This window comes from Siniperca chuatsi, linkage group LG8, assembly GCF_020085105.1.
Source record: "Siniperca chuatsi isolate FFG_IHB_CAS linkage group LG8, ASM2008510v1, whole genome shotgun sequence".
NCBI classification, from domain to species: domain Eukaryota; kingdom Metazoa; phylum Chordata; class Actinopteri; order Centrarchiformes; family Sinipercidae; genus Siniperca; species Siniperca chuatsi.
The window spans coordinates 23844568-23869208 of NC_058049.1; the positions used below are offsets into that span (position 1 = coordinate 23844568).

At 40.9% G+C, this 24641-nt stretch overlaps 1 protein-coding gene across 1 annotated transcript in view; it reads right to left on the reverse strand.

Annotated features, from left to right (window-relative positions):
- Positions 1-23066, reverse strand: part of myot (myotilin) — a 31580-nt gene extending 8514 nt beyond the window's left edge. The window contains 18 exon segments of the mRNA XM_044204963.1: positions 3-136; positions 1033-1198; positions 1338-1545; positions 1733-1871; positions 2837-2874; positions 3578-3679; positions 3932-4082; positions 4954-5195; positions 5197-5877; positions 6109-6310; positions 13040-13244; positions 13348-13467; positions 14126-14149; positions 14616-14757; positions 14930-14992; positions 15289-15451; positions 15669-15720; positions 22920-23066. Of these exon segments, the coding sequence (XP_044060898.1) occupies positions 3-136; positions 1033-1198; positions 1338-1545; positions 1733-1871; positions 2837-2874; positions 3578-3679; positions 3932-4082; positions 4954-5195; positions 5197-5877; positions 6109-6310; positions 13040-13244; positions 13348-13467; positions 14126-14149; positions 14616-14757; positions 14930-14992; positions 15289-15451; positions 15669-15676 (2788 nt within the window). The 5' untranslated portion in view covers positions 15677-15720; positions 22920-23066.
- Positions 23067-24641: the final 1575 nt, after the last annotated feature.

Here is a 24641-nt window from a genome sequence, read left to right on the forward strand (position 1 = left end):
ACTGCCTACATCCAGCCTGGCGTTGCATGTCGACATGCCAGCTTCATTGATGGCAGAGAGAGTGTACCATCCAGCATCAGACTTCATTAACCTCTCTATCAACAAGCACTGCCGGCCTGAACCATCCTGATACAGGCTGTGGAGGAACAAAGAGAGAGATTCAAATGTTTATTTCATCACTAAGTAGTATATGAAGTCCAATATTCACTCACCAGGGAAATATCTGGCTCTTTAGCTGTTAAATGCTCCACTATGTTCCAGTCGCTAACTGTGTCGGTCTGTCATTTGGTGCTGGGCAGGTAGTGCACAGTGGGTATTTAGAGCTATTTTCCCCACTGAAAACAGCTGCCTGATGTGGCCGAAAAAGTTGCTGATGATAGTGGCAAGAGTGAATCAAACAGTAAAGAAGCAGGCCGTAAAACCAATACAATGACCCAAACTGGCTGTAAAGCTCTGTACAGCTGACTCTATGGGTTCATTACTCTAAGCGACCCCTTTTTTTCTGGCATTTTTTCTGAAAGTGAAGAGGCAAACAGGAAACAAAGGGAGAGAGAGAGATGGGTATAACATGCAACAAGGGTCCATATGGTATAACATGCAACAAGGCCCACAGCCTTGAACAGGAATTGAACAGTGGATGTGTGGTTATGTGGCATGCGCTGTAACCATTCGGCTACCTGGGCTCTACAAGTGACACATACAAGTAGTGATGTGATCCATTGACAATATCAAAATATTTATTGTAGGTGTTTTAAGGAACCCCAATTTGGGAACCACTGCTTTAGCTAGTTGGTTCTTCTACCAGAGTGGCAATCTTAAATACATTCCTTTGATCCCATTTCTAGAGGTAGTATACTCATCATACTTCTCTTGAGTAAACATGAATAAGATTCAACAACAGGACTGAAGCAGAAAACAAAATGTGCTTTGTAAAATACTTGATAGGTTAGCATCATCTATTCAGTTTGATGTGCAGTAGTGGAGGGCAGTAAGGAGGAGTTTGGGTGTAATAAAGTACTTTAGTTGACCCACCTCATTCTGTTTGGGTCAATGCGCAGCATGTCTTTATCTTTCTTCCAGAAGAGCTGTGGAGGAGGGGAGGCGTCCACTTTACACTCTAACCTAACAGTATCGCCCTCTAGAGCTCTGGAGTTCAACATCTTCTGGACAAAGGTGGGAGGACGGAGAACCTCCTGGGCTGCACAGAGGAAGAAGAGGTTGCACAGCACAGGTGATTAAAATTGGTCCCACCCTGAAGAAGGCTGGTATAGATTTACTAAATCAATCATGATCATTGTTAAGCTGCACTATGATGAATTTCTATAAGACATTTTTACCTAATACATCGAGCTTCATGGTAAATCTGCTCTCCCCTGCTCGGTTCCTGGCCACACACTCATACACGCCGGCATGGTGCACTGTGACAATCTCTATGATGAATGAGTGCATCCCTTTTTCACACACCAGCATCTTATGGTAGTCGTCTGGACGAATGGCTTTACCGTCCAGGTACCAGCAGACGTCTGGTGTAGGGAGGCCTCCGACCTGGATTGAGAAAAGAGAGAAGTTGCAATTTTACTCCCCCTTTATTTACCTTTGCATGAAGACACCATTTTTGTATTTATTTATTTTGTATAAGTAATATATGAGGGAGACCCTGACATTGTATTAATAAACTTGAAAACGTGAAGCCCTTGGTGTTAATGCATGCATTTGTGAGTGAGTGATTCACCTTGAAGTCAATCCTACAAAAGCGTCCCTCCTCTACAGTGAGGTCTGGAGGGATCTGCAGGAAGCGAGGAGCGTAACATTTCTCCTGGATAGCTGAGCCCTCATTTCCCCTCTCATCTGTCCCTGAGTGGTGCCTCCCCCTGCAGGGAGAGAGAGAGATTATTTATTCATAACCTCACTTTCAATGACTGAATTTTACAGTTCACTAGTGATTGCACACACACACACACACACACACACACACACACACACACGCAACCACATTAATTCCTGTTTAATATAATAATACTTATGGCACAACACAATGTAGAGTTTAAGTAAATACAGGCTATAATTAGGGATGAATAAATACTTTCCAGGAAATTTTCAATCCTTATGTATAAAATCCTTCCATATCTACCTCGAATCCCATTACAATGGTGTATTATTGTAAAATATTTTATATTAATAATTCCTTGCTTGGGTTTTATTTTTACTGGTGGTTCCTTCTACAGTGAAAAAAATCTGTCATTTAGCTTTGCTTTAAATCTTGTTTCTTCTGGGAGTGAATAAATGTCACTTTGATATGACACAGTTTCAAGAACTCTTGAGAAACAAGTAATACATATTTTGGAATTAAGTATTTAAAAAGGTACATTTTGATACGAGTGAACCTGTCTCAGCCCAATGGAAATTGTTTTTGTTTTTTTACATCATATCACTAATATATATATATATATATATATATATATATATATATATATATATATATATATATATATATATATATATATATATATATATATATATAAGATTTTAAAACTAAAATCTGTTTACATGGATGCTTCTGTGATGTAACTTGCAAAGTATTATGCGTGACTGCACAGAGCAACTTCAGGCTCACCACACTCAAATGGACAGAAACACAAAGTGATAAATATTCATGAGCTGGACAATTCTGAAAAGCAAAATGACCATTATCATTTTTCATCCATCCAAGATTGATTTTGTTGTACAACTGCATAGATGAGTAAATACTGGACGGAATCTCAAGGGGAAACCCCACGTTCAAGATTCTAATTCTGGGTTAATAATTATGAACAATATTGACACAAACTGTATTTACCATAGTCCACCTGTGTGTCTTCCTTCTGGTGAATCTGGCTGTAACAGAGAACAGATGAATATAAGCAGAGGTAATAACAGGTTTGAATTAACCGCACTGGTCAATGGGTTGACAAAATGCCAGGAGAGTAACTCTGTGTGTGTGTCTGTGTGTGTGTGTGTGTGTGTTCTGACACAATGGTCCTGTTGTCACCAGTGAAAGGGGCTCATTCTCAGAACGCAGGCTTGAAATAGCCGCTGACAAACCTTGTTGGCTTCAGAGGACGTGTGTGTCTGTGTGTGTACATGCATGTGTTGTGTGTTGCTGTTGTGTGTGAAAGAGAGAGAGAATAGAAGGTGCAAATCCCTGTGAGCGACAGAGGCTTTTTGACAGAACAATCCTGCACGCACACACACACACACACACACACAAACCCAGTACAACTGGTCAAAATGACAGCATGAGACCACTCACTGGCTATACTGCCAGGCTTTTCAACTTTGGGCTTGGGAGCCCATGAGGAGGCCCTGAGAGGGGAACGGGCTCCCTGTGCAGCCATTCAAACCCAAATGACGGTAATAATGTGTGGTCTTTATTTAACAGCAAAATGAAAGCTAATGGGTTTTGGAGCAGAGCCAACATAAATGTCTGTATAGCAAGGTCAGCACTGCAACACACATCAGTACAATCTGAAACACACCGTTGACATTGAAGGATTTTTGTAATGACGTCCGCTGACTAAATGAAAGTTTGTTGTCGTACCTGGTCGAGTTGTGAGTCTGAAAGATTGTCTTGGTCAAACATGTAGGTGGCGTTGTCTGGACCCAGCAGCCTACGAGCCATACGCTCCTCATAGGACAGTTTCTGTCAAAATTGAAGCTTTATAGTGTTAAATTGTCATTTCTCTCACACGCAGAAAGTGTGCTGTGATTTGTTTTGGTAACTTTTTGCATATGTATTCTGTTCATTTCAAACAGGCACGCACTGTGTCAGTGTGAATGGGCTGGAGTGTCTGTGTGTGTCGATGGGTGGAGTGTTATTATGTTTTTGTTTTTTTGATGAATGAAATGTAGGATTCTTCCACTTCCAAAGTTTGCAGGACACACACACACACACCTGGCTGTTTCTCCTCCTGGCCTCCTTTGAGCGCAGCTTCTTTTCCAGATCCTGGATGAGGGCGTCTTTGGAGCCCTGTATGTCTTCATCTGTGGAGCGAGAGGAAGACGGCCGAGGAGCTACAGACTTCTTCAGTATGGGCTTGGGAAGGCTGGGGGATAGAGAGAGAGAGAGAGAGAGAGAGAGAGAGAGAGAGAGAGAGAGAGAGAGAGAGAGAGAGAGAGAGAGAGAGAGAGAGAGAGAGAGAGAGAGGAGGGAGGGACACAAGTTAAATAGAGCACAACAGGTAAGCAAAGATGAAGAAGAGAAGAATAGGCAAGAACTTTACTCCTGCAACAAACTATCCAACACAAATGTGCTATGACCTATATACTGGTTGTTGTGCTTAATGAAAGAAAGCGACACTTTCACTAATAGATGCTATTAAATGCAATTAATATGAATGAATGAATATTTAGAAATGTTTTGCTATGCTTGCTTCATGCTGTTAAATAGCAGAGTTCCCACCATGGATTTGATGTTAAATAACATGGATTGTCCATAAACTTGCATAACTAAGTCAAAGTTGTTAATGTTATTTTCAACTCAGAAATACTTTTAATGGGGGAATGGTCTGGATGCTAATTGAAGTGCTCTAGGCCTGCTGTGGAGAATGTTTTTTTATGCCTCAGTGAAGGTTCTTCTCAATCATCCATGTGATATGAAGTCTGAAGAAAGTTGCATTCAAATAACTGGACTACAGTTTTAGACATCTGAAAAACTTCATCAATGGGGAATAATACTGGTAATTATTCCCAGGAGGTGACCACTTCTACCAGTATGGTAGGTCCACTTACTGTTAAATCACTGTAAACAGTAAACAAGTGGTGCCTTTTTGTTCAGGGGGAGTTTCTCTCGTTTGACATACACACATCTGTTCTCTCTGCATAAATATATACATTTTGCTCCTCAAAGCAAAGTGTGGGAAATTTTCACTTGTCTGTAAACATGTGCATGTCAAATTGATGTATACTTTGACTCACATGCTTGGCGTCCCTTTGTAGCTGGCGGGCAGGGAGACCACAGCAGGCGGTACTCTGTTGGAAGTGTTGGGCTGTGGGAGAGAGGAGGAGGAGCGAGAGAGAGGGGAGTGAGGGAGGGAAGGGGACACCTGGAGCGGCTGCTGAGGGAGGGAGGAAGGAGAGGAGGCGGCCCTCATGGGGAGGAGAGGGCTGGAGGGGGCGGGTGGGGAGCGGGAGGGGGAGGTGGAGGGTGTGGGGAAGGTTGGAGTTGGGAGACAGCTTGGAGGGGGAAAAGGGGGAGAAGGCGGAGTGGGAGGGCAGCACAGAGCAGAGGTAAGCAGCAGGTGCTGACATGGTGTCCTGGTTGGCTGGCAGGGTGGCGCTGCCGAGGCCGGTGGCACTGGGGACGCTGGGGGTGAGGGTGATGGTGGAACGCATGGTGGTGCGGGGGAGAGAGGATGAGGCTGGGAAGGGGGAGGAGGACGTGGTGGAGGAAAGAGGAGGTGCAGCAGAAAAGGCCGGGGTGGAAATAGGAGAGCTGAGACTGGATGAGGAGGGAGAGGACTTGCCCGTGCCGTTGGCCTGGGTCTGGATCTGGATCTGGGTCTGGGCAACAGACTGGGTTTGGTTCTGACTGAGGCTTAGTGACTGAAACTGTGACTGGGTCTGCAAAAGAGTGTGACTTTGTGTAGACATAATTTTAGTTTGACTCTGTGTCTCTGTAACATTTGGACTATTTTGGGGTTTGTTGCGGTTCTGCTGGGAGTTATTTTGGTTCTCCTGGGCCTCCCTCACAACGCTTTCATAGCTGGGTGCCTGGAAGGAAGGCTGCGATTGAATAAAATGCCTCGGTCGCTCATAGTTAAAGGCACTGGGAGGGAAGGTGCTGGGAGTGAAGGAAGGCAGGTCTGACAGGTTCATGTTGTTGCCTCCTGTCTGGGAGGACTGGAAAGGAGAAGACACACAAATTTAAATTTGGCTCCATACAGTACGGTACATACAGTAACTGGTGCTTTCTCTTTAAAGCCTGTGTAAATTTTCATTTGCCATTCCCATTTAACCTTTTAAACTTGACATATCAAGTCACTCAAAAAAAGTAGTAAAAGGATGATTGCAGCTATTAACAATTGTATTAAAACTTCTCAGAGAGCACAAAACTGTAAGAAATGTTCTTACAGTGAAATTGAGCTTGCTTGGGGCGAACAGCTTGGGTGTTTGGGTTGGTGGTGGAGGTGAGGGTGGAAGGGGAGGGCTGGGCGTACAGGCTCGGACAGTGACCTCTGGTGACCTTTGGCCCTCTGAGCTTAGGGCACTCTCCTCCTCGCTGCGACCAAAGGCTTCTCCAGAGGAGTGGTTGGCCGGCTGAGGTTCTGGAAAACTGACATACAGAAATAGTAGAAGATTCAAATTAAAAATCTTCTATGACATATTCACAGTCTCCTGCACGTTTAATTACATAACTGCCCTTGACTCAAAATCACTAAGGCTTTCCGAAAACACTGGTGTCCTAAAACTATTTTTGTGGTGAAACCTAATTAAATGAAAAATCCCCAAAGTAAACATTTTGTCTAATGCAGTTTGTAGCAATTGAGCTCCATGTCAAAACAACTGAAATGTACAGCGTTTGGTTCCAAATCTCCTAAGAGAGGAGAAATGACAATAGAAATCCTCATGCAGCAAACAGCTGGTGCACCATCATCCAAGTAAAATCAAGTAAAACAGTAGAACGGTTGGGCAAAACAGTAGTTGTTCCTAAGTACAGGAGTGCAAACATCCAGTGAGTGTTTGCATGGAGGAGAACTAGAACATGATGCGTGGGTCTTCTGATTAATAGATTCAAGTTACAGGGATTCAGTGTAAATACTTTGCTTTTCTGAACAACAGTAGTTCCTGTTCAGCTGTTTTGAAGAAGGTAAACAAGAGGCTACACAAGCTAACTTGCAAAGAGACAAAATGTTCACTCGCTTTTATTTTTGAGTGGTTGCCATGTTGGCACCACACTCATCCAACGCTGATTCTGAACCAGCTGATGTTTATAATGTTATTCACCTCACCATGATAATATTTTTGTGGACAACTTTGTGACCCGTTGCGGCTGCCATCGTACTACTGGGACTGTCTAATGAGAGTAACAGATATCAGTGGTTCTGCTCCCATTTCAGCCCACTCAGTAGTTTTCTTCCTGTAATACCAAGCCTGATTGGTCCTCTACTTTTCTGCTAGGAAAGAATGTTGTTCCCATGACTACCACGTAGTCTGGGCTACGCAGGAATATAATGACAATAGCAGTCTCTCTTCGCTCTCTCTCACACACTCATTTACTTACACACACACACACACACACACACACACTTGCTCACTGTTTTTCTGAGTTTCCCCTGGTCTCCTGGTCCAGCCAGCATCAGCTGACCTACAGTCTGAAACTGTAATCTTGGATCTGGATTACACTGATGGACAATCACGTTTTTACCCTAATCTTGAGAATGAGTGATGAAACAAATTGTTTCTAAATGACAGAAAATGTATGTAGTTGGAAATGGCTATACCTCACAGTTCGCAAGTAATTAGCTAATTGTTAAGTGTTTTATGAGCCACGTGGTAGTGCCATCTACACCAATTGGTTCTTCCTTGGGCCAAGGTCTAACTTTCCACCTTATTTCACTTAAGTTTATTAAGTAATTTTTGAATTATTCCACCAACCTATACTTTCAAAGGCAGATATAAATATTGAAAGTAAAAAATAAATAAGAAAATGATATACTGGCTGATATTTAAAGCAATGATGTTAGTAATTAAACCTGAGTGGATCTAACTTACACAGAAACCAACGTGGTGAACCTAAAAGCTCAGACATGTCAGCAGTTTATCAGCTTATCTACTTCTGTACTTGTTTTCATTCTTTTTAATGGTCAACAGTGACCCTGATCATTTACAACAGCAACACTGATGTTTCCACCAAAACTCATCCATGAAGATCATATGTCTCCTACCTCAGCAGATGGCCATGTTCACATTCTGTAGCCGGAGTGTGTGTGTTCAAGTGCATGGTGGCTGAATTAGTGAGAGCGTGTTTAGTGTGTTGATCAGTATGTGTTGTGCTTTCTGTACTTTAAATGCTACTATGTGAAAGTAATGTGATTTAGGACTGCGATGGTATACAATGTGTGTGTGTGTGTGTGTGTGTGAGCATTTATATGTGTATTTTTGTCAAGGTTATCATTTTTAATTCGTTTTTATTTATATTTTGCTTAGACTGTTTTCAATTTCAATTTAGTTTTAATTAGTTTTTAAAGCGGTTTGCTAGTTTAGTTTTTATTTTTTGAAAAAGCTTGGTTTTAATTTATTTTTTATTAGTTTTAATGTTTTTATTTGCAATATGGGGTATTTGTCAGAGGCAAGATTCAAAAAGGTCAGAAAAAGTATTGCGTAATAAAAACATCCTACTACAGTACAGTACATTCGCACTGCCTGGCCTGGATCTAACGTTAGCTTCTCTTTCGGGGGAGGGGGGCTGGGCGCTCTCCCTTACCTTGCTAAGGGAAGCTAGGTTAGCATCCTTGTGCGATTTTTTCCAAAAAGACTTTCAAATTCGTGGGATTTTTCCCCTTGAGAAATGTTTCACATATTTTATCACCTTCCACTACTACAAGGCACTTGCTTTTATCTGTGACAGTCGCATTCAAAGTAATCCCAAATGGGACTCTGGTGCTTTCCGCCACGATACCAGCCGTGGCGTGGACGGACTGGCGACACGTCACGGGCCGTGAGGCGCCGACAGCTGGCGTAAAACTGGCACAGCTAAAAAACTGGAAGTAGTAGTATGAAATAAATTGACAAAGACGAAAACTAAGGGCATTTTCTCTATAATTTTAGATTGTTTTAGTTACTCTTGTAAAACACACAATATAGTTTCAGTTATGTTTTTTTTGTAAAGCCTCGTTTTTATTTTTATTTAGTTTTCGATAACGATAATAACCTTGATTTGTGTTTGTGTCATTAAGTGGGCAAAGCTATATTGGTATTGGAATTCAGACATCAACTGGCAGGTGCAGACACTCTACTGGTGACCGAACCCTTTTAACACACACACACACACACACACACACACACACAAGATCTGCAAGGCATTGTGGGTAGGAGCATGCTAAGCTGTCCTAAGTCCTCTGTATGACTGGCAACAACAGAGGGATAACAATATGAATGCTTAACAGAATCTGGGAAACTTTTGGAAAATAAAATGTCTCTGCCGGATCGACCTGCATTCTGAAAATACTTCAATACTGTAGTGAGATACATCGCCTATACTGGGTGGTGAGAGAGGACTTTCACTGTGAGAGGGATTGTGAATGAGCATCATTGTCTTCATTTATTCATTCATTTCTCAGTCTACCTGATGATCAGAGACAAAACTTGATTTCATTCAAATGAAAGTTGGAGAAATTAAGCATCATCATTCAGAGTAGTACTGATCAACCCAGCAAGGTTATATAAAGACAATAGTAATTTACCTTCAACTCCACCTAAATTACTGCAATAAACTGATCAATAACGTAATAGTTCCTTCTTTACACGTTATGCCATTCTATCTTAATAGTTTGGTGTTCAATAAATGGTTGAATAATTTTGAACATTTATCAAGCCATTGCACCATATTTTGGTGACAGCCAGTCCGAGACAAAGAGAAAGGCGCTGGAGGGGGGGAAAGGTGATGAAGTAACCTCTGAGAAATTACGGAATTCACTATCTGAATTAGGTTGAGGAGAAAGTGAGCACACCAAACAAACTCCAAACCAAACGCAAAAGATTTATTTTCACAGTTGAAAATAATCTTTACCTGACTACAATAACTACACATTCTCATCAGTTATCTGAGATCAGATCAAATCAGTAAAATGATCAACTTCGTTGGCCAGAGAACCTCAACATAACCGTACAAGCCAGACCGCTGCCAACAGTTTATTAACAACTGTTGTTGTTTGCAGCCCTGAGGAAGGGGGGTTTCTGAAGGACACAGACGCCATGTCTGCACTTCACATTACGGATGAGATCATAGCCCTGGACACTGATATAGTGATATAGTGGATACATTACACTGAGCCAAACATACTTCACACCACGAAACACTCACTGGATTTGAATATGAACCAAAGTATCAAGTCAAAGTTAAAGACGCAGAACTGTATCAAACACCAAAGATACAAAAGCTCAAGTGATTAAACATTACTCAATACTCACTAAGTAGCATCTGTGGTAGGCTTCTCGGCTGTGGCATCTTCCATCTGCTGTCGTATTACTAGACTTGTGGACATATTTTTGAATATCATATCCAGTATTTCTCACAGGTTGAGAATTTAATTTGTGGTGCAATATCCAAAACTGCAAAACAGCATTGTATTCACAAGCTAGTGTCTGATTAGGGATGTCATTTTTCCATTCTATGTGACTGCACATGAATGCATCATTCTGGCAGACTTGTTAATCAGTGACTTCAAACTCCTCACACAGTGTTTTTTGTATTTCCTCACACATACAAAAATAGTGTAATGCAAATCTTTATGGAACCTATATGGAAATCTTTAAAAATGGGAAACACTGCTCATAGCTGCCTAACATTTGAAAAAATAAATGAGCTCTTTTGTATGACTGCGGGTAAAGGGTTAAGTCTGAAGGACACACAGCCCATACTAACACTTTATACACATGAGCTCATAGCCCATTCTAAGGTACCACTTGGCTAAAGTATGGGCTGTCTGGCATGCAGCAGACACAACTCAACGGCACATTAAAGACACATATTTACGGTGCTTCCCTAAGTGGATCCCCAGAAAAGTGAGGGACAGGTTAATATCGTATTTCAGTTCAGTTTAGGTAAATTGGATGTCTGTAGCGATGTGTCACTAATATCTCCCTACCCTGAAGAAACGTTACAACCAGGTGTCGAGTTTACTACCACCACATCATATGTACAAAAAACGTAAAACCAAAATAATATACACAGTACAAACATTTTATTTTTGGGGCCTACACTTTTTTTGAAACGTAATATAGACTAGAGGGTGTTATACCGCAAATTTGGAATGGGGAGCTTTAACCAGTAGTCAACATTTTTCACTGACCGTTTTCAGAAAACGAGGAATAACGTCGTTGGCTTTATTAATGTCATTTATCTAACTGCTATTTCCTCCTAGCCTTTGAAAGAGCACCAAGCCAGATGACACAAAGCCCCAAATAGACTAAAGTCCACTTTCCAAGTGCTCTAAACATAGTTTGACCTTTTCAGGAGGACACAGCATATTACGGTGCCATGATATAAACAAGTAAGGAACATTTGTTTGTTTAAACATTAACGCCAAATTCATTATCGAGGTTAAAACTGTGACTCCAAATAGCGAAAGTTCCCGGCAGGTTGAAAAGGCAAAGACAAACAGGCCATTTTCTTACCTCGTTGAACGCTTCTGGACCACTATTGGTTGAATGAAATTGAACTTTCCCTGCGTGAAGGGGAATCCAAACTCTCTCTCTCTCCGATGTGAAGCGGGAGGACTGCAACAGGTGACACCGCGCGCTCACTTAGTGAATGCGGAGAGACTGGGCCGCGCGCGTCCAGCTGATTGGTTTAATTTTCCAAAAGCTCAGCGTCGTCATCACAACGGCATCTCTGTTCAACCTCAGTAGTTCAATATACACAGAGCTCCTTCTTTTCAATATGTTATTTTTTTATTTAGTCAATGTATTTTTACATCAATTAGTGTTTTAAAGCCCTTCTCGAAAGCTGCAATTCGTTTTCTCATTAATGGGCCTAATTAATATGGTATCCTAATCATTATCATTAAGTTCTTACTTGGTCTCATTACGCAAGTCTTATGAAAGAAAGAAAGAAAGAAAGAAAGAAAGAAAGAAAGAAAGAAAGAAAAATGAACCTGAAAATTAGCTTGTTCCACAATTTTACAATGATACAACAGCGACCTCGTCTGGATATAAATAGGAACTACAATAGTGTAATCATTTAATTTCTTTGAAATGTTTGATCCTGAATCATTTTCATGACCACTACATTGTAACAATAAAAATGTGTAAATGAGTGAATGAATAAACAAATGTATACACAAATAAGCCTCTTCCATCGACTAAAAGGATAAACTGTTTCCTTTAAATAATAAATAAATTAATAATAATAATAATAAAGTCAATAAATAAATAAATTATTTGACTTGCAGTAAGAACAACACTGCAAGTTGTAGAAGAAGCTTCAAGCTACATCAACTATGTTGCAAGTAACAAAAAATAATAAAGTCAAGGGTCAGAGTGCATGTGAGAAATGAGTGGGAGAAAAACTAAGGATTGTGACTGTTGTTTTGTTTTCTTTCTTTGTTTCTTACTTCAAAATAAGACTGTGAGTATGCATGTTACAGATGTGTACTGATGTAAAAAAAAAAAAAATAAATAATAGGGACCCCAGGAAAAGCAGCTATCATGATTTCGGAGTTTTGTCCGGTTATTTCCTGTTTTATTTTGTAATACTCGCCCCCCCTCTTGTGTCTGTTAGTTTTGCTTCCTGTCATTGATTGCTTCTAGTGTTTTCACCTGTGTCATTAGTTTCACCTGTGTCTCGTTGTCTCCCTCACCTAAGCGTATTTAAGTCTGTGTCCTTCCTTTGTCAGTTTGTCCCAGTTGCTTGCTATGTTGGTTTTTGGCTTCACTGATGTTTGGACTTATATCTGCCTGTTACCTGTTTGATACCTGCCAGTAAGCTCTATTAAATCACTTAAATCATCGTGCTGCCTCCTCTGTCTGCATTTGGGTCCTTTCCTGTTCCTTGTTTGCCAAGACTAACAGCAGCGACTGTTACAATACAGTAATTAATGGGGATCTGAATGAATGAACAAACAAACTTCAAAATAAGACATTTTATAGCAAGTAGGAGTACTACATGCTCACTATCAAACACAATGAATAACACCATAAAAGAAGAAGTACATAACTGGTTTAAAATAATGGTGTGTGCATAAACACTGAGGCCAGTGTTATATCATGTTTATAGACACTGACTGAGTGAGATTGACGTGTGTGTTTTGTGTGTGTGTGTGTGTGTACACCTTCTACTCACTCTGCAACAGGGATGTTATCTTCTAGAGGGCTGTCAGGCCACTCAGGGGGGGGGAGGGTCATGGAGTCAGGCAGCTCAGAGGGAAAGTCCTCGCTGCTCTTTCTGGAGGAGGAAGTCTCCTGTTGGAACACCTCCTCCTTCTCTTCTCTGAGAGAAACTGCTTCCTGCTGACGAATGGCCTCGATCTCCAGCTGCTCCTCCAGGTCTGCACGGAGGGGTGCAAAGCGAGCGAGACTGGTCATTTTCACTGTGTAATACGGTGAACTTGTAATAGATAAATCACAGTAATATATAAATGGACATCTAACCGTTGTAAACTTCCAGGATTGCTGAGCAGGAGACCGTGCCGAAGGAGTTGAGGGCCACACATTTAAACAGGCCAGAATCTTCCGGAAAGGCCTCTGTGATCACCAGCGTACACAGCTCCTCTGCAGGAAGTAACACAAGAACATAAATGTAGTTTTTCATTAAATAAAAAGTCTCATTTCCACACAGGATCAAAGCTGCACCAAGACAGAGGTGACAAATCCAAATGTAGGAGCAAAATACAGATTCTCTCTTGAAATCAGTGAGAAAGCATGATGCCGATAGTGTGCCAAGTTGCAGTCCCAATAATATCATATTCTATTACATTTTTTTTTTCTTATTTATTATACATGAAAGACATATGCATTGTAAAACCTGTAAGCTGATGTGGCTGGAAACAACCAGTCAGCCATTTTTCACCACCCACTTTTAGCAGTTCTGAGCACTAAACTTAAAATACGATGTGAAATATGAAACCACTTACCAGTCCAATAGCTTTAAACCAGTGGTTTCCAACCTCTTTAGCTTGTGAGCCCTTAAATATCTAACCCCTAACCACAGGCATGGTCTCAGTCTGGACTTGAGATGTGAACCAAAGAGTGATCTTTCCTGTAGGATTTGTTTCATTATAAACATTATTAGAGGACCGGAGAGGTGAAAGTATCCAGTATTTCACAAAACCAAAACTAAAATTGAGAGTAACGTAAGAAAAACACTTTTCTGTATCAGATTTTTTTTTTCTTCTTTCTTATCCCTTTAATCGTCTTGTCTTGTACTTACCTGGCACTGATGCAGAGCTGGCCTCTGGGAAAACAAGAAGAGAGAAAAGTCATTTCTTTTTTTAAAAATCAAACTCATCACCATATATAAATCCAAGCTGCTAGTTGAATATGTTTTACTTTTATGCCAGATAAGGAGGCAGTTGTAATCAAGTGCTGAAGTTATTTGTCCATGCAGCTTAATAAATTCCATCTCTACAACATCTCTAATCTGACCCAGTGTAAACTCCAGAACCTGTGAACAAACATTTGAGCAGTTTATTGTGGCTATAGGAGGAGGATCTTTACCTACAGTGCGGACTACAGGAGAGTATTTCAAGTCATAAAGTTCAGGTTCACATAATTCACAATAGTCAAAGCTGAGTTGCAAGACTTTTAATGCGGTTACTGTAACTGGAATCCGAAGCCAAATTTCTAACTCGCTTCCAATTCATATGACTTCAGCCCACTGCCACACACACACACACACACACACACACACACACACTCACTCTTGCGTAGTATCCTAAAATCATCGGAGTCCAGTATTTGTTCGTCCTCTCTGTACCACATGACCTGCAGGGGCGGAGTTCCCCTCAGTCTGCACTCCAGGACCACCAACTGACCGTTCACTGTGGACACATCATGGAGGCACTGGCAGGGGGGGGTGACGATGGATGCAGGGAAAGAGAAAGACCAGTTTTAGAGGATATCATTGTAATCAGAAATCTTTCACTGAAATCATACAAACGTTGTCCTGATTTTCTTTATCATTTTACTAATTTACATCACATGCATATATGTAAGTAGAATTAGTGTGTTTTACCTTAACAAAAGTGGGAGCCACTCCATTCCCTATATACTGTTGATTGTAGATGGGACTCTGAGTCTGGAAATGGAAAATAATGTATTTAATTTAATTTGTTTAATAATCATTTTACTTATTTGTTAAAGAGTAACTTAACACTGAATTAACTTTTTGAATTAGCAAATGATATGTACAGTCACTTCCTATACTATACTGATCCTGGTCCCAGTCATAATGTTAATTATACCCCGTACTCTGGCAAGGCAATGTTACGCTCGCCTCCCCGGGAGCCTCATTTACAAATTTGAGTTAAATCTATCATTTAGAATCTTCACGTCTATCAAATGAGACGATTCATTTGAATTCGATGTGATTACCCTCTGAGGGCTGACACACAGCGGCTGCACCAGGCTGGAGTGTCTCTGAGCCAGGACGGTGGAGGAGGAGGAGCTGGAGGAGAGCCCTCGAGAGGAGGACGCAGAGGAGGAAGAGGAGATGGTCAGAGACACGGTGCTGGTCTTCTTCTGCACCCTCTGGACGCTACACGGTCACATATCAGGAAAACATTATATCTGCTTATGTTTCTGTTCTTTACTGTGCACTTCGCCAGTGCGTGTGTTTTTTCATAGTTATACATCTGTATATACTGTGTTTCTGAATATTTGCTTAAACTGAGTTATAAAGTTTGCCACAAAAGGTTTTTATACATTCAGTTTATCTGTGTGTGTGTGTGTGTGTGTGTGCAGGTCTAACTTACTGTGCCATGTTTCAGGCGTTCCAGGAGGCAGTGACAGAGGTTGTTTTACTCCCTACAAAGACAGAAGCAGAGTGTCAGACATGTTGCACCCTCTCCTACCGCAGCTTTTATCACAGTGTTGTAGAAACTTGTGTGCACCTGCAGACACAAAAAACTTTATGGGAATAAATCTACAATCTACTCCACAACATCACAGCCTAAAAAAACACCACAGAGTAGAATCGTCACCTTTCTGAAACATGGTAAACAAGAAGTACAAAAGTTTCACAAAGGTCTGATTTATTGCAGGACTGTTGGATTGTCCAGGTTGCTCAGTGTGCGCCTCAATTCTGAACGCGCACAGAAAAGGAACAAAAAAGAGAAAAATTCTAACCACGCAAAGAATCATTTGATTTGAGCAAACGAAAATGTTTTGTCTCCAGTCCATTGTTAGTGGTGTTACTGCTTACTAGGAAGTAGGGAAGCACTGGGAGAATGGCGATTGGATGGAGTACCAAGGACACACTTAAGTAGTTTATACAGTTTTCATAACTTTGTTGAAATGTTATTTGAGCAAGGGCTTGAGAGCTCACAGAGCAAGGAATTTCAGAATAAAACTGAGTGAGAGGTTATTATTGTGCGCTTATGTGAATGATAGAACACTCATATATATTAATTGCGCAACAGAACAGATCTCTGTTTGCTCAAATTCAAGTTTTCTTTGCTTGATAAAAAATGTCTCTATCAAAACAAAAACAACTTACGTGCATGCAAAAAATATATCTGGCGATCCTATTGGTGTGAGATCCATTGTTAGCAAAAAATGCTAGTGGAACGGAAGCACTGAAAGGCACTTTACCTAACTGTGGTTATCAGCAAACTAAAAGAACTAGGAAAGACTATAGCATGGCTGTACTCTCTGTCATACCATTGTTTATTCTGCAGCAGCCAGGAACATGTTTAAACTGCTGTTGCTGTAGAATACAATATCATTCAGAAAATATTTGCATCTCCTCCATCTGGTAAGAGAAAATATAAATGGGCTCTTTAAAAAGGCTGATATGAAGCACTGTGATTAATTGACTGACAAACTACATTTTGTTCCCGCGATGAATACGTTGTACATTCAGCAGCATGTAACTGGGCCTCTTTTTTGCTGTTCTTATCCATACTCTCCAGTGCGAACTTGGACATATCGAGTGGCAGAAATCCTAACTTTGAAGTCTGCAAAATTATAGTGGACTTTTCTGTACTTGTCCATCATCAAAATGGGTGCAGCACTAACAATATTCACCAAATACAAGAACAGCTGTGGTGAACCCAGAAATCCTGCTGCCAGCACAGTCTATTCCTTCTTAAATGTTGCAAAGCTTAGCTGAATAGGCATAAGAAAACGCTTGTCTGTGTTATTCCCTGGGAAATCCCTGTGAGAGCAAAAACATTCCAACAGATGTTCTAGAGGGAACTCCAGATGTTTGATTTCATTTGATCCTGTCATAAACCACACACACACACGCACAAAACACAGGTTCAGTCCAACAAAGACAAACTAAAAACAAAGTAAAACAAATTATAAAAAGCATGTAACATAAACATGGTACTATGCAGAAATGTGAAGCTTGACACAGAATAAACACACTAAACGTGGACTTTACTTTTCACTGGAAGTCTGAGCTCTGCAATTAAACGTGTCAACTGGAGGGAAGAATACAAGATTACTGTGCATGCAGTATCGAAGCCAAATAATGCTTTTTGTATGAAGAAGAGTGCAATGTGCAGGGTTACTTTTTAAATCTGTAGTACACTAAAGAAACATGGCCGCCTTGATATCCAAATCCCATTTTCAGCCAGTTTCTCTTTGTATTGGTGCACCAGCACAGCTAATGCATATGCTGAAAAGTGCATGTACCCACTCCTCATTTTAACACATGTTCAGTCATACGTATGTGACAGAAACCGAACCTCATCAACTCCCATTTGCTATTCGCCCACCTCCTCGGACGACCACAGAATTACCACACACACACATGAATGCATGTGAACACAGAAGCACACGTGCTTACACACACACACACACGGAATGCTACAGTTATGTCAACTTTCAGGTCAGGAGTGAATCATCTAAATTTGCAATTTCAGACAACCCAGCAGATCCTGTCTCTGACACTGTATTGCCTGGTGAGTCAGGCCAACATCACGTCCTATGTACCAGATCACTAAGTCTGTCCGTCTCACTTTGTTAAGCAATAATATGGGGTTTTGAGGCTAATCGAAGGTATATGGAGTCTTTCATCGTTTCACACCCACAAATCCCAGCCTGCTGCCCTCTGTGGGTATTTCCTGGGCCCAGAGAAGGAGCTGACAGAGGAGGCTGAAGTTCAGGTTTCCGTGCTAAATTAAACTCTGCCGCCTCCTGAGCACGGCAGAGACTCTCTGACCTGAGATAAATCTCTGTGTCTCCATTAACAAGACACATACAGACAAACAGTAGAAGGTAAAGCTCTCTGTCACACATCTTTACCTCTGCTCTGTCTTTAACCTCCTTTATTTGAGGTCTGTCTGTCAGTGGAAGTGCTATATAGGGACCACAGCACTAACGTCAACACAGACTAAACACTGTCTAAACTAGAGGATCACAGCTTAAGAAGAAATAGCTACAGTATGTACAACATCCATGTGTACATCCAGTTTTCCCCTCAGATAATCACTCGCAGCAGGTGTGTGTGTGTGTGTGTGTGTGTGTGTGTGTGTGTGCTCGCTCAAAGCCTGTTGATAAAACAACAGCTGCTGCTGAAACCTTCGTATCAGTTGCCTCTCTGTTGCATAACCAAAGGATTTATAGCGGCGGCAACAATCTGCATTCACACAGCACTACTAATCTGTTGCCTGGCAGGCAATAGATGGGATGGAGATATGCAGGAAGTGGTGGACAAGTTCAGCATTTTCACAATATCAAATTAAGGTGCAGTAAATGTTCCAATCAAAGAGTTACCCAGCAAATTTGGTATTGCATTTCTATAAAGTTAGGGGTGTCACCAGAGGCAGATTAAAAAAAAAAAGAAACTGAAAGCAGCAACAGACAAGACATCCTGACTTTTAGTCTCTAGTATGGGTCAAGCTCCAAAAACACTGGGTCCTACATTTACCATGATGCAACTTGATAACATCTTTCAATAGACCCTCCCTACCTGATAAACACCCATGTCTTTCGAACGCCATTGCTTCCAGTTTGTAACCCAGGCTTTCTGTGCTTTCTGCCGGGGACAACCTGGATGACATCACTATGACATCATCAGGGTTTTGTTTTTTTTTTACTTTGGAAAGCTCCTCCAGAGCCACAGAAAACATTACACAACTTTTGTCTGTGTGTAAAATCCTTTTGTAGCAATTCGAGGTCTGATCCCATCACATAACACCTACTTGTTGATTGCATCAGCGCGACCAATTGAGTGCCACTGCTGTTAAACATACAATCAAGTCTGTAATCTCACTGATGATATTTCACAGTGGGGTGAATCACATACTTTGTGATACAAAAACCAACACTACTACTATTATATGGTGTCATACAATGTGTGGAATCTAATGCAAAATCACCATGGAAATGATATTAAATAAGATTTAATTCATCTTATATACAACAAATGTGTTCGATCGATTCAGAGGTGGATGATAATGGCTCAACCAGATCTGACATTTCAAAAAAGGCCAGTATTAGTAGTACTATTACATCCACATATTAATGCATCAGTCCAAGCCCACTCTGCTCCTGTGGGGGCCAAAGTGAGTGTACTGTGGTCCCTGACTGACCCAATAAACTACACTAGTGACCAGCTGCAGGCTGCTTTTGGATCTTCATCCATAATTTAAGAAACACAGTACTAACAGATTTACACCACAAATAGCTCGCAACATTCCCGCCTGCAGGGTTTGTGTTTATCTAGACCTGGTTTTGAATGAGTTGGACCTCTATGCTGTTGTATGTTATGCTATCAATATGTCTTACTGTCTAATTGTCATTAGACCAGTCAAAAATGGAAAATTCCAGATTTTTTGACTTCAGTTTACATCCTAAAATGTCTGCCTATAAAAGTGGAAACAAATTCAGCCCGTGCAAACACACAACATTAAACAACAAACAGATGCTCTGCTATTGCCGTTGAGTATTTTGACCTATGGCACACAACTCTAGAGTTTATGTGTCAATGAAGGATAATGGCCGGTGTATTTTTAACACTCCTCCTGCGACTATGTTAATCATCGCACCTGTTCTGCCACACAGGGATAGAGGGAAGATGGCTGCACTTTCGCTAACATTCAGAGTTGTATATTACTGTGTTTCCAAAGGCAGAGCCACCTGTTCTCACCCGACAGGAGAGAGCTGGACGTCCAGGATGAGTCATTCAGTTTCCTATGATACACGGTAAAGTGTTAAGAATCTGGCAGTATACTGTAGATGTATAATTGGGTAAATAGACAGAGAAACACTGTGAACAACGTGATTCATTTCTTAGCTGTTGCCATAGAAATGTCCTCTTGCTTGCATCAGTTGGGCATGTGTCTATTCTATACATTAACAGCATATACTATATATAGTATATTAATTCCTTGTATTTCCAAATCTACACATTGCAACACAAAAAATGTACCGTATTTCTTAATCAGATGGCTGTTTTGTTATTATTCATTAAAGGAAAATTAACTGTCCTGAATTCTACAGACAGATTCTGACATAGATCCTGGTTGATGAAGTAGCTTTCAGGTGAAAAGAGGAGGAAACACCAACACCTACCCACAAACATTTTTAAATTTAAACAAACCACCCACTGTGCAATTCCAGCCCTACATACACCATGAAGCCTCCAACCACCAGCAGCTCTCAGCTGTGGACAGATTTAGCGCAGCAGCGACACATTCAGAGCTGGATGAGGGGACCGTGTTGAAATCTGCCAGTAAGCAATCATTACATAAGTCTGTGGGCTCTTCTTTGACAGGAGGCACCAACATCTGTGGAACAATAAAATCAGCCACTGCAGGAGACTTGCATCCAGTGGCCAAAAACAATTCATGCACTTGCATAGTGTGAAACTTCTGTATAGTCAACGTACATCACTGTCAACCACAACAATATGCATGGTATGAGTGGAAGTAAAAAAAATATCAACTTTACTAAAAACAGACCATCACATTCTGGATTTTAGTCTATGTCAATTGTATGCTTGCCTGTAGACAAATTTCTAACTTCTGCATGTTCAGCTGACCTGCTGTACACTGACTAGAAGAAGCTCTGGGTTACGCTAAATTGGAATAATTGGAATGAACTAATTGAGTGTATCAATTGAAATGTCTCTAATTATATATTATAATTGGAAATGATGACCCATAAAATAAAGTGGTTTTCATTTACATGCGTAGAAGAAACTACCGATAGGTGAAAGTTCCATACTAAGTACTGTAAAAGTGCATAAAGTTGTACTGGCCAGCTTTGCACTTCGGTGCTTCTAAGTGGCAGTGGGAGAGAACTGCTTGATTTCAGTATTTTATTATCCAGTAATGACATAAATAGCAAACTCTAGACTCCTCTAACATCAAGAGTCTCTGTGAGGCTGTACTTAGACACAGCAATGCTAGTGTCAGCATGCTAACATGCTCACGATGACATTGCTAACATCATTTTCACCATCTTAGTTTAGTATGTTAGCGTACTAATCTTTGGTAAGTAGCACTAAACACAAAGTACAGCTGAGGATGATGGGAATGTCATTAATTTGAAGGTCATAAACCAAATTACTGGACAAATTAAAATTTTTACCTAATGATGTCGCTAAATGAAAAGTCAGAGGATCGTTAAAGTCATTAGGATTCATCCTCTGGGTAACAACATTTTTAGCCATCGTTAGAGCCAAGCCACTAGCATGGCTATAAAGACGAGAATAGGAAAACATCAGTTCCAGTTGGTAACTCTGGCAATCTTTAGATTTTTTGTCCAGACCAACACAGAATTTCATCTGTGTAAACAATGTTATCTCAGGTGATGGGGAGGCCCCAGTTTGGGATTCAGAGTTCTGTATTATTATAAGAATCTTGCCTGGTGCGGCTTAAATTTTTGGTTCTAAAGGTGAGTTCAAAAGTACTCCAGGATGTAAAGGAACTATTGGAAAAGAGGAATTCCTCTACTTGCTTTGAGCCCATTTTTCAGTTGCATCATTCTAAAAAAAAAACCCTCTCCAATTCTCCCAACCCCTCAACTTGTCTGCTAGCGGGACCGATTTAGCCCGGACTGGGTCACCTGATCTCTTTGTCCGCCAACCACAGCTCAGCGGCTGACCGCAGCGTCATACAGGCATGCCAGGCTTGCACTGCGAAGCCCCCCCCCCACTCTGCCACCCACTCAGCTTTGGCTGGTATCTCTTGTGTTGCCTCACCCTGCAGGCTGTATAACTGACACACTTTTTTTTTCACTTCTACCCTACTCTCAAACGGATGTAACAGATTTTTCATCCACTGCAGCAGTTTGGAGTTCTGATATAGACAGTTTGCATCCTGGGCGACATACATGCTCACACACACATACTTGGACCCACATATATACAGTTACATCATCACACAGACAAACATAAAGACAGACAGAAAAATAGGTTCTAGATAGATAGATATACTGTATATAGATAGAGATTGAGAGAAAGAGATTGACAGATATGCATACAGATATGTAGATATAGAGTGATACATTTAGATAGAAATAGATAAAAAGATATTGCGATAGTTAGATATAGAGATAAAGTAGATAGATTGAGACAGATAGATATAAATTTAGCTCCAGACAGATCATCCCAGCTGTCCTCTTCTTTCTGATTGCAAACTCATTCACCACATTCAATCCAACACGGCCTGCAGTATCAGGAACCTCGTGGCCCTTGACCAAGTGAATTACAGCATTTGATTATCTGATTACCTTTACGTTTGCTTTCTCTTCTCTGTGCCAATCAAAACAAGGAGCAGTCTCTATCACGACAGAGAGCTATGTAGAAACCACGACACAGAACGTTCCTTTATTGAATTTCCACCCTTGCCAACATTTATAGTTTGTACTTCGGTCCGGATATGTGCAGGTTCCTTCACCCTTAAGTGAGAGGATCTCGGGGTGATTGTATCTTATAGTTAATTTGAAATTCTAGTGCTGATCCGGGCCATGCGCATGCGAAACAGGCCCAGCTGCACCTTCAACATACAGCTTTATCCCAACTGTAGAAAACTTGTTGCCCTCCTTACCTGTCTGGCCTTTTCCCAGCAAGCTAAAAAAAACAACAACAAATGTATTGATCCAAAAGAAAGTGTGAATGATCCAAATGCTCAATGCAAAACTGCTATGTGACTGTGTAGCTGCCAGTCATGGCTTGGTCACCGGACGCTCCCTACTCTGGGCGAGCTGACACACACATTTACACACAAACACACGGACAGGGTAATATGTGTGTGGGGGTTGTGGTGGAGGAATGGGGCTAGGAGGGAATCTGAGGCTTTTTTGGGGGCGGGGGGGCGGAGGGGTTCAGTTGGAGGGGTACTAAAGGGGCAAATTTAGAGCAGAATAAAGTGTTCATCAACTGTGACAAACTCAGCAGAGCAGAGCTCCAAGTCCAAGGAAACAGGAGTGAAGCTCGAATCTGCTTAAACGAGTGCTTCACCTGTCTCTATGTTAGCTAATGTATGTAATAGCAGCTAACATCCATCCAAACCAGCCAGGGGTAAGCGTAACAGACAGAGAGAGACCATTTGTTGCACTCCGCAATCTTTTAGGGATCACAAAAAACAAAGAATATGCTCAGACGATTTCAAAATAAGAACATTTGGCTGATGTGTCGCGGGTGGAGGCTCGATGACCTAACTTCATCCAAGAGTGTGAGACCGGGGCCAGGAATCCTGCAGCTGGTGCCAGTGAGTCTTCAGGGGACACATGAGATGAGACCTCTGGAAATGAGAGAGTGAGAAAGAGAGATAGAGGCAGATAGAGAGACTGAGAGAGACTTTCTTTAAACACAATCTTAAACACAGAGAACAAATTCAGTAGCTGACATGATCAAGGGATTAGCCAATATTTAATTTACTCCAACCTTAACCTAACCCCAATGAAGACAAAAAAAAAAAACCAATTTAGTTAGTGCTGAATGCAGCTGCAGTGAAATCAAATTATTCCCAGTTAGACAAACTATGAATAAGTGTGAAGTCCAAATTCTTTCCACAGATGTGGCCTGCGACACACTCGTGTGCCTCCTGAACACCTGACAAAATAACAGAAACAACTAGCAAATGCATTTCTTGAAGAAAATGCGTTTGAAGGCTGGAAGGTTCCTGGGAAGTTGCAGGCTATTTGATGATCGCTTAGAAGTTGCTGACTGCTGAAAATTGCATTACAGCTGTAGAACAGTAAAAAAAGGAAAAGAGGAAAGACAGACTGAAAGAAAGAAAGAAAGAAAGAAAGAAAGAAAGAAAGAAAGAAAGAAGGAAAGAAAGGACGAAGAACGGAGAGAAGATAAGAAGGAAATAAAGACAGAGCGAAAGAAAGAAAGAAAGGAAGGAAGGAAGAAAGAAAGAAACTAATTGAGAGTTTTATTTTGAAAGTCTTCAGCACTCCAGAAGTCTGCAAGAAGACAAGTTTTGGTGTATAAATTGTTTATGAAAGCTGAAATTTGAAAGAAGACAGAAGAAAGAAAAAGAAGACTGATGCAACACACAATGCAGAAACTTGAAGAAGACCCCAAAAAGCTTAAAACATTAACAGTGATATCTCAAAAAGTATAACCGATAACAAAAAGCTGTCCTAAAGCCAAAAAGTCTCAGGTCTCTAAATGTATTTAACCTTTGAATAAAGTCTCTCACCCAAAGTATGCCAAAGTAAGAATCTGACAAAAAGAGGAACGTTTAAAGCAAGATGAAAGTCCCGTAGACTTCCATCATAAAAAAAGCTGAAGAAATGTTGAGTAAGGGTATAAAACA